This window comes from Ixodes scapularis, unplaced genomic scaffold (assembly GCF_016920785.2).
Source record: "Ixodes scapularis isolate PalLabHiFi unplaced genomic scaffold, ASM1692078v2 PGA_scaffold13__105_contigs__length_92229423, whole genome shotgun sequence".
NCBI lineage: Eukaryota > Metazoa > Arthropoda > Arachnida > Ixodida > Ixodidae > Ixodes > Ixodes scapularis.
In genome coordinates, this window is record NW_024609839.1 from 51,132,005 (window position 1) to 51,146,539 (window position 14,535).

Consider the following 14,535-nt stretch of genomic DNA (forward strand, 5'->3'; position numbering starts at 1 on the left):
TGGTCGGACGCTTTTTTTTCTCTGGCTTCAAACTCCACTCCTTACAATTGTATTGCACTATTATTGTGCTGTTACATGCGCGGTGAATGAAAAAAAAAAAAAAAAAAACAACTCTAAGAAAGCTTTTTTTTTTTATATATACATACTCTTTTAGAGGCTGGCAGGCAGCCATGATTTACACTGTGCCTTTCTGGAATTCTTTTGCCTAAGATACAGGGGTGGAACGGCTGCGCCATTTGCGCCATTTTGCGCCAGACGCATTTGTCTGCGCCATCCTGCGCCATTTTGCGGAAACTGCGCCACAGCTAATACCTTGCGCCATTATGCACCAAATCGCACAACGTGCGCAAAAAAAAAAAAAAAAAAGAATTGTATTTTGTTTTGGTTTCGGATTATGTATCGACTCAATTGGCAACAATGAGCGCGTTTAGCTTGGCCGGACTTGCAATCCTTTCTTCTCTTTACTCTCCCTGTGTATCCCGAGTCGGAAGCACGCGAAAAAACTCGCCTGCGACTGGATTGTTATTCTTCAACCATAAGCCAGTTAAGCAAGTCGGCCGAGGTGAGATCGAGTCGTTAAGCGTCGGATAGCCTGAGGGTGTGCGGCCCGGGATCCGGACGTCAGTCAGCTGAAAACAAATGTGCAAAAGATTCCTTTTAGTACTTCATCGTTAGAAGTTGGAAACGCATTCCCGCAAGATAAATTGTGGTTTGATAGAACTGAAACGCGGTCCGATCCGAAACCTTGCCGGCCAGCAGCTCTTACGCCAGTGGCATATCTGCTCGGCGTACATTAACCTTGCTCCTGCTTATCGCTTTGAATACGATAACTTCGTGAATCGTAGCCTGCTGCTTCGATATTGAGTTGCACAATAGGATAAACTCGAAATTTGTTGCCCTGTTGCTCCGCGCAACTGCACGTCCGTTGCTTACGCACGCCAAGAGGATCGCACATATAATTACTATGCCGAGCACGTGTGGGTTGCGCGATAAGCAGTGCTGGTTTGCATTTCGAGCAACTGAAAGCCACTCAGAAAATATCAAGGACGCCATCTTCAGAAACATATGGTACTTGCTTTTTGGTTCTCATTAAGGCTCCCAAAGTTTCAAGTTTTCGCATCTGTTACACTGTTATCCTATCTACCTAGGTCCCTAACCACTCATGTTCACCTGTGCTGCTAAGCACATTTGAAATTACTCCCGTGCTCGTCTAAGACACAAGCTGAAGTGCAATGCAAACTGATCTGGGCTGCTCTTAGCCTGCTCCAGAATAGAGTTTTAACTGCTCCCAACCTGCTCCAAAACAGCGGTTTCAGCTGCTCCCGTGGCTGCTCCCAAATACATTTCATGAGTTCCACCCCTGAAGATATGATGAGAGCATTTCAAACAATAAAAATGTGGTGCGAATCAAATACGCTGTTCAATTTATATTAAGAATTCGAAATGTTTGCCACAAAACCTGTTATAAATTTTACAGGCTGGCTCCACCTTGTTTAGTTAAAAGGAGATTTCATTTTATGCCAAAAGCATTAGACACACTTTACATCTCTGCTGGAAACTTCTGGAAAGTGAAAAAAGGAGGAGCCACTTATAATTGAGTTTCTTAGAATTGCATGCACATTTTTATAGCGGAGCTGTTAAGAGCTAGTTTCCCCAGTATTGTGTCCGCCAGCAAACAAATGATGACATGAAACTCTGGACAGCTACCACCATCTATTAGCGACGGCGGCAACCTTTCCAGCCTTTCCACTCTGGCTTGTCGACTTGCTGCCAGCCATTACTTCATTTCGACCATGGTACAGCTTCGCTGGTCTTCCTTCTTCACCAGAGTGGAAAGGCTGAAAGTTTTCCTTATATTTTACTATCTTGTGATAATGGCAGCATCAACCTTATTTCAAAGAAGTATTGTGAAGATGTGAATAATTTTCGTCCGTGTTTCCTTACTCTCAGAGGGTCACCAGTGGCTTTCCGGCCTGAGCCTCCCGAAAGGCACGGGAGAGGCAGACCTGGAGCTGTTCCTCGGCATGCACGGTCGTTGGTCTGAACTCCTGCACGGCAAGAAGCACATGTGAGCACTGTTTGAAAGTCAGAAATACAGCTCCACTTCACGCATAGGAAAAACCAAAAACTTTAAACAAACGATTAAACTAAAGTTAGATGTTCTTTAAAACAAAAAAAAATGCAGAAGGACGAGAATATTTTAAGGATAGGAAGTGCCTCACCGTAGATTCTTGTCCTTGAGGCTGGACTCGCCATGATTTGGTCATACTCGTCGGGCATTCTGAACCTGTCTAGTGTTGTGTTGAACCCATCAAGGGTTATGCTGAACCCGTGAAGTGTTGTTCTGAACTAGTCAAATGTCTAGAACCAATCAAGTGCAGTTTAGGACCGGTCAAGTGTTGTGACAGACACGTCGAGCATTTCATTGGGCACGTCAAGCATTCTGTTGAACCCTTCATGAGTTGCTTTGGACTTGTCAAGTATTGTGTTGAAACTTGAGCGTGTTGAATCGATTGTGTGTTGCATTAGACTCGTCACGTATTGTGTTGAACCCGTCAAGTATTGTATCGAACCCGTCAAGTGGTTTGCTGGACCCGTCAAGGGTTCTGTTGGATCTGTCAAGTAGTGCGTCAAACCCGTCAAGCGTTGCGTTGAACTTGTCGAGCATTGTGTCGGACCCATCGAGTGTTGTACCGAACTCGTCGGGCGTTGTGCTGAATCCGTTTAGCGTGGTGCCGAGCCCATCGAGCGTAGCGTGAAAGTACAACTCGGCAAAGCTTCCTGTAAGAGACCGAGTTCGCCCAGGTGGCTTTTGGCCCAACACTTTGCAGGTTTCACACTCTGTGCTTGCGGCAGCTTTTTATAACTAAAAGATTGCGGTGACTGGCCAGACTTTGTCACCGTGCGAGAGAGGTCTCTGACGGGGCACGTCTCGGTTGACTGTGTTGCAGCATCAACATGACGCTGAAGGTGGACACGAGCGAGGCCCAGGGTTTCCTCATGGAGGTGCAGGTGCTGTTTCAGTGGCCCAAACTCTCCAGCAGGTGCGCCCTCAGGTTCCCGGTCACCCAGGTCGGAAACCTCACGGTGAGCACCTCCTCCCCCAGCGTCCTCCTTGCTCTCTTCTTCCTCTCCACTGGACCAATCGGAGAAGAGGGGGGCACTCATTAGGGAGTTGGCAAACTTCAAACTTCTGGCAAAATTTGACCTTCGAATGGCGTTGCTTGATTTCTTCACAGACATTTTAGACTTTTTCTATTTTTGTTGTGCTTAAAACATATTGAGAGGACACTACCTGGGAATGTCGACTTTTAAACCGCTCACTCAGTCGGCGTGAACTTTGCAGGCGGTGTTTGTACCCATATAGAAGGAAGGCAGGCAAAGTTTCAGCCCTGTGGATGAATTTTATCGATTTTATGAGGTACCAGAACAAAGTTAAAGCACATGTTGGCATGGAATGTGCTCAATGAATCTATCGTAGAGAAATGGTGTTGATCACCACATATTTTTCTGATGGAATGCATACTGGAATACCTGTTGCCGGTTGCTGTAAAAAAATTATATTCACAAAATATAGATTTCTTTAGCTAAAAAAAGATTTGATGAAATAGCTTTTTTTCACATTTAGTTAGTGTTACAAATTACAATTTTTCTTATTAAAGGAACATGAAAATGCAAAATTTGAGTTTATAGTAATCGGCTCTATAAAAGTTTAGTATATAAGCCACAAAACTTAAGTTCCTCGATGATTTCATTCTGAAACGATAGTTATTAATTTAGATTTATGCCAAAAAGTGAAACGGAAAGAAACGTGTTCAGAGTTCTTTAACCTCTACCTTTTTTTTTAGCATCAGTGAACTGGAAATAATTTATAACAAAAAAAAAAAATATATATGCAGTTTGAACAACTGAAACTTTCTGGGAACACTCTTGATGTCGGTGGACGTAAAAATGGCATTATTCAAAATCAATTTTTCTTTTTTTTTTTTCTCGGTAGTATCCTTTCTTAACAAACACACCCTGACCAGCTTGGCCTCTGGTCATTCAGAGAAGGGAGGGAGCTTTTTATTGAAAGTGTACAACTCTTCCAATCTGCGAATGTATATGTTATAATTTTTTACGCATCATTCTTTCACTGTGTGCTCGAGGTACTTCTGGCAACGTTCTAAGCAACCGTTTCTTGTAGGTGGTGCATAGAGTTGGCGTTGCAAATACTACGAAGCTTTCAGTTCAGTTATATGCGGATGGGAAGTGTTCCGGGGCTGCCCGGTAGGTGGCGTCTAGAAGTCGCTGTATGTTGCCAAAGTATCGCATTCGACAGCGTCCACTGTTACTGTTCAATTTTGGCTTTGATCGGCCACTTTGGCGCCAAAACATGTACAGTGGAAGGGGTTTCAGGGTTTCGAGCCCCTTTCTCCCAAGCGGACATGCCGAGATTAATCACCCAAGTTAGGACGCACCCAGGTCGGGACGCGCTACCTGAAGTCGCCTCTGAGACATGGTGGTATAAAAACTATATTAATAGTGCCGCAAAACCCTCTAAACTAAAATTGTTTGAAAAATCACGTTTTTGTCATTCGGTACTGATCTCCAATAAAATTTCCTTCAAAAAGATCATTTTTCGTTTGTTTTTACGCAAAAACATGCTTTCTATAAGCTGATGGTGGCCACAATAAACAAAACAAAATTGAGCCGCCATCTTGTTAGCTCGAGCCTGGGAGTTTTCGGTGCTCCGGGAACATTCAGTGACTAGTGGCGTCGCTGTGCTAGTGCGGTTTCAAGCGATGGTGGCACACCCAATCCAACTCAAACACAGACGTGCAGACCAACCGTTCCGAATACCGAACCGGGCTCGCGCCGGATATGCGTCTGCTCACGTCGGCTTCTCTTTCCGCCTTGCGCCAGGTGAAGGAGGTGACCCTGGAGAACCCTTCCAGCCTGCCCGTGCTCGTGCAAGTGGTGCCCCTCCACGTTTACCCGGACGTCAAAGCGGCCCTGACCATGGCCGCCCACTCGTGCGGGACGCCTGCCGAGCTTGCCATGCCCCTGGGCTCGTCCAGGACGTTCAGCCTGCAAGACCTCGAAGAGCACAACGTAGGTGTCTTTATTAATGGTGCCCGGACGCGCCACCTAGAGTCGCTGAACATTTCCAGAGGGTCGCGTTCAGAAGCATCCGCTGTGACTGTTCTGTTTTAGCTTTGATCGGCCATCTTGGCGTCGAAACGTATGCTGTAAAAGGGGTTTCAGGGGTACCAACCCCTGTTTGCCTAGCGGACGCGCCGCGAATTATCGCCGAAGTTAGGTCTCGCACAGGTCGGGATGCACTACCTGAAATCGCCGGTGAGACATGGTTGTATAAAAACAATATTAATCGTGCCTCAAAATCTTGAAACTAAAATTTAATGAAAAAATCACTCTTCTGTCATTCTGTACTAATCTCCAATAAAAGTACCAGCAAAAAGTGCCCTTTCCGTTTGTTTTTACGTGAAAAAGTGCTCTTTAAACGCTCGTGGTGACCACAGTAAAAATAATAAATAATAAAAGATTGAGCCGCCATTTTGGGGCCATCGAGCCTGAGAGTTTGGTACTCTGGGAGCATTCAGTGACTCTAGCGCCACCGTCTGGCGCATTTTCTGCATCTTCAAATGAGGTCCCTCGATTTCCGCCCGACGACCGGCGTTGTAGGGCGAAAAACTCGGATGATTAGATTATCATCCGCGTTCCGCCACTGCTAGCTTTGCGCCTGCTGCAGAAGGGGTAACTTTGGTGCGTTCCCGAGTTTCCCAGGAGCTTCAGGTCGTTCTAAAATTGACTGATATAGTGGTTTTCGATTATGCTCAGCATGTTCCTAATTGAAAGCATATGATTATTTTTACTAATTAAAAAGTTAATTAAGGAAGTTTAGTTAATTATCCGACTTATTGCAAAGGTTAGCCACCTAATGTCCCCCTGGCACCTGCCCAAACTGTAGTAGTGCATCTTTTACGGAATTTTTTTTAATAAATCGGTTTGAATTAAAATGGAACACGCAGTATATTTATATATACGAAGGGTGATCAAAACGTTCCGGGACTGATTTTGTAGCGTAGAAAGTGAGGGCAGTACAGTGATGCGCGCAGCAGTCAAAGTAAAGAATCTTTGTGTCTCATTATACCAAAGGGCGTCGCTATGTGAACATTTGGAGCTGTGCTACACTAGTTTGTTTGACCACATGCACGAGCATGATGGCGATCTTTCCATACACTGCAAACCAAGGCAAGAACGAACATCAATTTTACGTCAAGCTCAGCAAACATAAAACAGAGACCTCTAAAATGATTTAGAAGGCTTATGTAAATAAAAAAGTGAGGTGTGCAAGGTCTTTTGACCGAAGTCAAGGAGAGGTCGGATAAAGTCGCCCCATCGCTCTTCGTCTTCCAGCGATGTTCTGCAATTCCCGAAGCCAGAGTGCCACTTAAAAAACTTTGCGAAATTCACTGCTTTTTTCACAAGCCTGCTGAATCATATCGAAGGTCTCTGTTTTATATTTGTCGAGTTTTACACAAAATTGATGTTCGCTCTCGCTCTGGTTTGTAGTCTATAGTAAAATCGCCATTGTGCCCATGCACGTGGTCACGAAAACTCGTGAAACGCAGCTCCAAGTGTTCACAGAGCAGCGCCCTTTGGTATAACGAGACACTGTGCTGCCCTCTCTTTTTACGCTACAAAATCAGTCCCGGAACTTTCTTATCACACCTCGTATATGTGTCTATGTATGTATGTATGTATTTCTGGCGGCGATTGCTCTTTTTAACGAGCGTTTATAATATATATATATATATATATATATATATTTTTTTTTTTAATAGAATGCACCGCATTTAGACACTCATCTACAAGTGCAAATGGGAAAGGGGTAATTCTATATACGCTTTTTTGTTAAGTTTTGGTTTTACACAGTAAATATACATGCCTCCCCTCAACGACATTAATATTTTCAAAGATTTAGAAACTTTTCAGCCTTATATAACATTTCTCTGCAATAGAATGAAATAGTCATTTTCACCACCTCTTCTGTGAGAGAAAATGGCATGCCAACCATTTGACAAACCAGGCAACGGCTCTGTAGTATATTAATGGAGCTCAACATCTGCTCCCTAAACCTCTGTAATACGAGACGCGAGTAGCAGTGCGTCCAGAGTTGTGTCTAAAGTAAGAGTTGAACTTTGTTTAGACGTTTTACTTCCCGTCTTCGACAGATCAACCATGTAAGTGGAACTCCGTGAGTAGCCCAAGCTAGATTCAATGCCCCAAAAAAATATGGCGTCTGCAAAAAAACTTTAAAAATTATAGGAGCAATCCTGAACAACAAATGTGACTGCGCCAGATGTCGACTATAGTGCTACAATGTGCACTATTTTTCTCAATGTTATTAGCGCTCCTCTTTGGACGGATGTCGTAGTGATCAGAAGCGGCTTGAGTTTGCGCTTGCCGCTCTTGAAGCTGTTCCAGCTATCCAGTGAGTTTTGTTCCAGCTCCAGAATAATACTCAAGTCTTAGCACGTGCTGTAAAGTATTCCGAGCGTGAGCGAGAATGTTTCACGTGACACTAGTTCTCTCGGCACACACTTTGCGCAAAAGCACCTCTACTTGGCTGGCCTCCGCTGCTGCCTTGGAGTGCATTTTTTTCTCCCACGAAAACAAGGGTAAAAAAGAAGCTTTTTCCGGCTCTGTTCCTGCAATCTGACAGGGAGCACAGATTGCTACCCGTTGCAAAAGAACTTTCAATCTTGAAGCTGTGAAAAAATAATCTCGATCGCTGGCGCCCAGAAAGCCGCTTCACAGCTGCCCAGGTTGCTTGTCCAATTGCCCGTCAGTGATGCACATAGGCAGGGAAAACTAGGGATTTTTCATTGTTGCCAGTAGAGTCACCTCCTGGAACATTCGCGGCCGGCGTGACTTTGAAATTAAATAACTTCACAAAACAGTTTTACTTTATAAAATATTTCGGCTATCAGTTTAGAAAGGGTTATTGATGCGGTCTGCCGATTTCCAACCAAATCAAAGACTATAAAAAAATTGGTGGAGTTCCCCTTTAACCTGTCGCCTACTTTGCATAGAGTGTGCGCATCCTTACGGCCCACAACTAAGGTAGTTGGGGGGTTCCACGATAGAGTTAGTCTGGTGACGTCTGCGTGTTGGTGTGTTCAGCCCAGCCCGGACAACGTGTTCCTGGCGTACGGCAAGGGACTGGAGGAGTACTTCCGTGTGCAGCCCAGCCGCCAGTCTCTGTCCTTCCAGCTCACTCCCGGCATGAGGGTGCGCCTCAGGGTGGGCTTTGCCCCCAAGGACGACCTCCCCGCCGCTTCCCTGCTCCTCGTGAGGTGAGAGAAGCTTCCCTGGACGCTTTTTGTGTCGAGTCGGCTTTTTTTGGTCCTGGCTGCAGGAGCCAAAAACCGACCACTCTGCCAGTTGTTCGTGTTTTGGGAGACTGCTTGGTTGTACGACAATTCAGAACATTCTTATATCAGCTGTCAGTAAGTCACTAATTTAATGAGATTGTTAGTCATCATCCACTAATCAATTAATCGTAATTTTGGGAGCCCTCAGTTTCGAGTGAATTGTAGATGTTGGGGAGTTATTAGCTACCAGTCAATTAATAATTAGTTAAGGAGTTGTCCGCTGCCAATCGACTACTGTAGAATACTGCAGGAGCACCCACTTTGTTCATGCACTCACCATTAACATTTCCCAAACTTGGGAATTCTGCAAATTATATGTTAAGCGCCCTATTCGACCGGACATGCCTGGCCCAGTTTTCAGTGAAAGTGGGGTGGACACTCCCCCGGTATTTTACGGTTATCATTAGGGAGTTATCAGCTGCCACTTGATTATTCGGATCGTTAGTAAGTCGTCCCCTGTAAATTGTTGGTGTAATCAGCTGCTAATCAGTTGATGAGATTATTAGTGAGTTATCAGCTGCTGATTAATTCATCAGATTGTTAGTCTGTTATCATATGTCAGTCAAATGTTAGAATGTGAGTTATCAGTCGTTAATGGGCCCATGAATTGATTGGATTGTTAGCAAGCTGTGATCTGCCAGTTGATCCATAAATTAATTAGGCTGTCATTGAGTTATCAGCTGTCATTCAGTTTGTATTGATCGTTAATGTGCTGACGGTTGTCAATTTAATTCTTGTGTGCTAACGGTTGTCAAATTAATTCTTACTTGTGAACTATTATCAGTTAGTCTATTAAAATTCCAAGGACACCCAAGCACTTCTTACGAGTTGTGAATGCGAAAGCATAAATGTCGTTCTTCCGCTTCCTTAGTTCGTCTGCGGTGTACTGGCGTAAATGGCCACGTTTCGCTACTGCCGAAATTGCAACCGCCGACGATATAGATGCCTCGCCGCAACATTACTCGGCGGTGAAAGGAACAGAACCATCTGCAGCCCCCTCCCCCTCCCCCGGCAACGCCTGACACGACAGCAACGGCCGAGCGCACTCCTTCCTGGCAAGCGGGTCGGAGCACCAGGAAACGGGCTTCTTTGCTGGGTGGCGTTCCTTGGAATTATACGCATCCCGGCTAATGGCTGTATGGGAGCTGTTTCGCTGGGAGTTACTTTCGTGTTTCTCCGCGGCTATTACAGTGGTTGCAGACGCCGCCGGTTGGGACAGTTAATGCTTTCACATTAATAAATTAATAAGTGTGTTAGCTGGTTATCAGCTGTCAATCAATCAATCATTACTAATAAGCCGTCCTCAATGAATTGATTATATTGTTAGTGAATTTGTGTATTTAAATAATCAATAACTTAAGGAGAACGTTCTGGAGCTAAGGTGTATTTTGAATAATGGTAGTGTGCAGGCAGTGGCAAGATCATTTTAACGTGAAAACGTTAACTGTCTCATCGAGCAGCCGGCGTCATTAGCCGCGCCAGGCGGCAGATAAATTGCCGAAGCCGCGATCCGAGGCATCCCAGCTTTGAATCCACGCAGAATGCCACGCAACGGCAGTGATATGAAGCCGCCGCACGTCAGTTTTAATTAGCGCCTCCCCGTGGCGCTGCGTGTCCGCGAGGCAACGACTCCACCGCTCCACGCCCAAGATCAGCGTGGCGAGAAGAGCTCGCGTGCGGTGGACCGTCGACGCAAGTACGCCGCAGACAAAATAAAGGAGCGGAGGAACTGCATGCATGCTTTCGCTCTCATAACTCATAAGAAGTGCTTAGGTGTACCTCGAGCCTTTCTCTTTATGATTCACTACCTAATAAATTTGGGACATATTGTCCCAAAAGATGATTCGAACTAGAACTAGGTTCATCTATGCCAAAAGTGGCTACATGAGCAGCAGATTTTCTCACTTACGTCGCTGATGCCTGTATCAGAAATAACTCGCATTATTCCAAGGTTTATTCGCCGATCAGGCGATCGGTTCATCAAGGGTTGAGGATTCTTATCACCGTGGGCAGTTGCTCCGATGCAGCTGCCTCACTTGTCGGCATTGCATCAGGGGTGGTCTGCCTGAAGGATGTGTTACATGCCTCTTGAGCACTTGCATGCACACTTTACACGTGTGTGCACGATTATTTGACATTTACTTGCTTTTGATCATCATGTGCTTTTCCGAATGCTCTTTGCATGAGGTTATGCGATCTGTGCGCCGCGAAATTCTCGATCCCCTATGGTTCTTTAACTGGGTCCCCAGGAATTTTGGGGGCACCACAGGGCACCTTCTAGGGCAGGGGTCTCAAACTCCCTTGAGTGGGGGGGCCAGATGGACCACATCCCCAAAAGGTCCAGGGCCAGCTGGAAGGTCTGGGACAATGTTCTGGTATTTTCGGCTGAAAAAAAAACAAAAAAACAAACAAAAAAAACAGCAACAGTGTTTCACATCGCAGAGCGGCCAACTCCCTGCGACACCCCCGGGATTTTACTGGGAAGAACTCGTGCTCTCCGCTTTTTCTAAGCTTGCTGTTTTGGAGTTCTATGGGAGGCAAACCGGTGGTTTAAAAAAACCGCGTTATACCCGGTCCTGCACTATAAGCGGTTACGTTGTAAGTGGTCTATACTGTAGTTAAGCTGCGACTAGCCAATTGCTAAGCGTCCACGGGCCAATCACTAAGCACCGACTGGCCAGTCGCTGTGCATTGACTGGCCGATAACTAAGCGAGTATTGTGCGTGCAGGAACAACCTGACGGTGGTGAGCAGCCTGCTGCTCAGGGGCCAGGGCGGCTACGGCCAGCTGCGGCTGGGCAACAAGTCGCCGGGTGGGGACTCCCAGCTCAACTTCGACATTTCCGAGGCCCAACTCAAGGACTGCGACGGTACGCAATGAGAACTCACCATCACGCGTACAGTTGACTTTCGTCACTTCGATTTTTCGTAATTCAGTTTTCCGGTTAGTTCGGCCCCTTAAGGCGGCTCTGACGGGCCACTCGTGTTCGACGACGGAGGAAACGCATCTGGCCAATTCGATTTTGCTGAAACTGAAGTACAAGAGGACAACTGGACACGGCGTCTTGTCACACCAAGTCCTGTCGTCCTCTTCTGTTTTGTCTTCTTTTTTAAAATTTCTTATTGCATGTATAATTAACCACAACAAACAACGAAAAGCGTGGAGGGTGGTGTCGCGGCGGGCTATCGCCCTGGGTGCCGCTGATCCTAGCAACGCCACTGGGAGCGAATCTTAGAGGCCGAGCGTTCGGAAGACATGCCCTGCCGTTTTTACTCTGCCAGTGACTATTTATTTTTTTTACTTTTTTTTTCTTCAGATATGCTTCACCAAAGCACGAGATGCCTATCAAGTTAATCGGTGCAACATCACCATTAAGCAAAATGCAGTATGATCTGTGTTAGCAAATATGTCACAAAAAACTGTCTTCCCCTCTTCCTAAAAAAAAAAAAATATATATATATGGGTGATTTCATCTCAAATCGGGCAGGCTAAAAGGGTCTAATTTTTAATTTTCACGAAAAAAATATATGTTTTGGGGGTATTTCTCAAATGAGGGAGGGCGCAAACCGCATGTTCTCCCGATTTCTTGTTCTCGAGTTACGAGCCGTAGAAGCCGCAGTGGCAGAAACTAGTGTTTTTGCCTGCCTTCGCAGGTCGCGTGTTTGACACCCTCTGCTGACGCTATTGTTTTCTCTACACCCTTTTAACTTTTCCCCCTCATTTAATAGGTATTATAAAGATACCTTGATGTATTCAAATATTTTTAGGAATTTTATTGTTTTCTAAAACACATGTCAAACTCGTCACTCCGGTCGCTTTTCGGTCAAATTTGACAGGTCATTACTTTGTCTGTACTTAAGGTAAATTTTCTTTCTTTAGATCTACAGAAAGCCCAAAGCAAGCCAATTATAGATATAATAATATCATTATGATCTGTCGACTAGCCGCTCTGCTACCTTCACGTAAACATTGTAAGAAATAACAAATGTTGAAAGTTTGAAATTGATTTTCTCAAAAACTCCATTTTTGTAAATTTTTATTTTTAAAATTATTTTAGACATATTAGTCGACTACAAGAAAAAACAGTCTAGAAATGTAATATTTTGGTTGTATGTCCTCTGTTTGAGCCGCAATCGCGTGAAATGTGTGAACATTTGTTATTTTTCACAACGTTTACGTGAAGGTAGCGGAGCGGCTGCTCGGCAGATAATAATGATATTAATATATCTATAATGGGCTTTCTTTGGGCTTTCTGTAGAGCCAAAGAAAGAAAATTTACCTTAAGTACAGACAAAGTAATAACCTGTCAAATTTGACCTAAAAGCAACCGGAGTGACGAGTTTGACATGTTTTTTAGAAAACAATCAAATTCCTAAAACTGTTTGAATACATCAATGTATCTTTATACTACCTATTAAATGAGGGGGAAAAGTTAAAAGGGTGTAGAGAAAACAATAGCGCCAGCAGAGGGTGTCAAACACGCGACCTGCGACGGCAGGCAAAAACACTAGTTTCTGCCACTGCGGCTTCTACGCTTCGTAACTCGATAACAAAAAATCTGGGGAACTTGCAGTTTGCGCTCTCATTCTTTTGAAAAATTCCCCTAAAACATATATTTTTTTCGTGAAAATTAAAAACTGGACCCTTTCAGCCTGCTTGATATGGGAAATTTCATCTCAAATCGGGCACAATAAAAAAGTCTGATTTTTAATTTTCACCAAAAAATATATGTTTTGGGGGCATTTATCAAATGAATGAGGGCGCAAACCGCATGTTCCCCAGATTTTTTGTTCTTCAGTTACGAAGCGTAGAAGCCGCAGTGGCAGAAACTAGAGTTTTTGCCTGCCGTCGGAGGTCGCGTGTTTGACACCCTCCGCTGGTGCTATTGTTTTCTCTACACCCTTTTAACTTTTCTCTCCCATTTAATAGGTATTATAAAGATACCTTGATGTATTCAAATATTTTTAGGAATTTGATTGTTTTCTAAAACACATGTCAAACTCGTCACTCCGGTCGCTTTTCGGTCAAATTTGACAGGTCATTACTCTGTCTGTACTTAAGGTAAATTTTCTTTCTTTGGCTCTACAGAAAGCCCAAAGAAAGCCCATTATAGATATAATAATATCATTATGATCTGTCGACTAGCCGCTTCGCTACCTTCACGTAAACGTTGGGAAAAATAACAAATGTTCACACATTTCACGAGATTGCGGCTCAAACAGAGGACATACAACCAAAATATTATATTTCTAGACTGTTCTTTCTTGTAGTCGACTAGTATGTCTAAAATAATTTAAAAAATAAAAATTTACAAAAATGGGGTTTTTGAGAAAATCGATCTCAAACTTTCAACATTTGTTATTTCTTACAACGTTTACGTGAAGGTAGCAGAGTGGACAGTCGACAGATCATAATGATATTATTATATCTATAATTGGCTTGCTTTGGGCTTTCTGTAGATCTAAAGAAAGAAAATTTACCTTAAGTACAGACAAAGTAATGACCTGTCAAATTTGACCGAAAAGCGACCGGTGTGACGAGTTTGACATGTGTTTTAGAAAACAATCAAATTCCTAAAAATATTTGAATACATCAAGGTATCTTTATAATACCTATTAAATGAGGGAGAAAAGTTAAAAGGGTGTAGAGAAAACAATAGCGTCAGCAGAGGGTGTCAAACATGCGACCTGCGACGGCAGGCAAAAAATCGGAAGAACATGCGGTTTGTGCCCTCCTTCATTTGAAAAATACCCCCAAAACATATATTTTTTTCGTGAAAATTAAAAATTAGACCCTTTTAGCCTGCCCGATTTGAGATGAAATCACCCATATATATACATATATTTGTGCAATGTTTAGGTTGTGAGATTCATTCTTAGTATTGCGGTTTGCTTTTATTTCGGCACAAGGTACCAAAAGAAAGTCAGGTTTTGAGATCGCTACTCACTCAAAATGAATCCATCAAAATAATTTCGTGCCAAGTTTTTTTTTTCTTTTAAGTTTTTTTTATGCTAGTGTCCTATCTGCCTCATCAAAGCACTTAGAAAACATCATTTTAGGAGTTCAGTCAGTGTCCCATTACGTCTATGAAGTG

At 43.9% G+C, this 14,535-nt stretch overlaps 1 protein-coding gene across 5 annotated transcripts in view; it reads left to right on the forward strand.

Annotated features, from left to right (window-relative positions):
• LOC8037163 (transmembrane protein 131) overlaps positions 1–14,535 on the forward strand; it is an 83,685-nt gene that overhangs the window by 37,592 nt on the left and 31,558 nt on the right. For all 5 annotated transcript variants that reach the window (XM_029966862.3, XM_029966863.3, XM_029966864.4 and 2 more), the window contains 5 exons: positions 1,951–2,068; positions 2,952–3,087; positions 4,906–5,094; positions 8,191–8,363; positions 11,171–11,310. In XM_029966862.3, the coding sequence (XP_029822722.2) occupies positions 1,951–2,068; positions 2,952–3,087; positions 4,906–5,094; positions 8,191–8,363; positions 11,171–11,310 (756 nt within the window). The remainder of the gene's footprint in view (positions 1–1,950; positions 2,069–2,951; positions 3,088–4,905; positions 5,095–8,190; positions 8,364–11,170; positions 11,311–14,535) is intronic.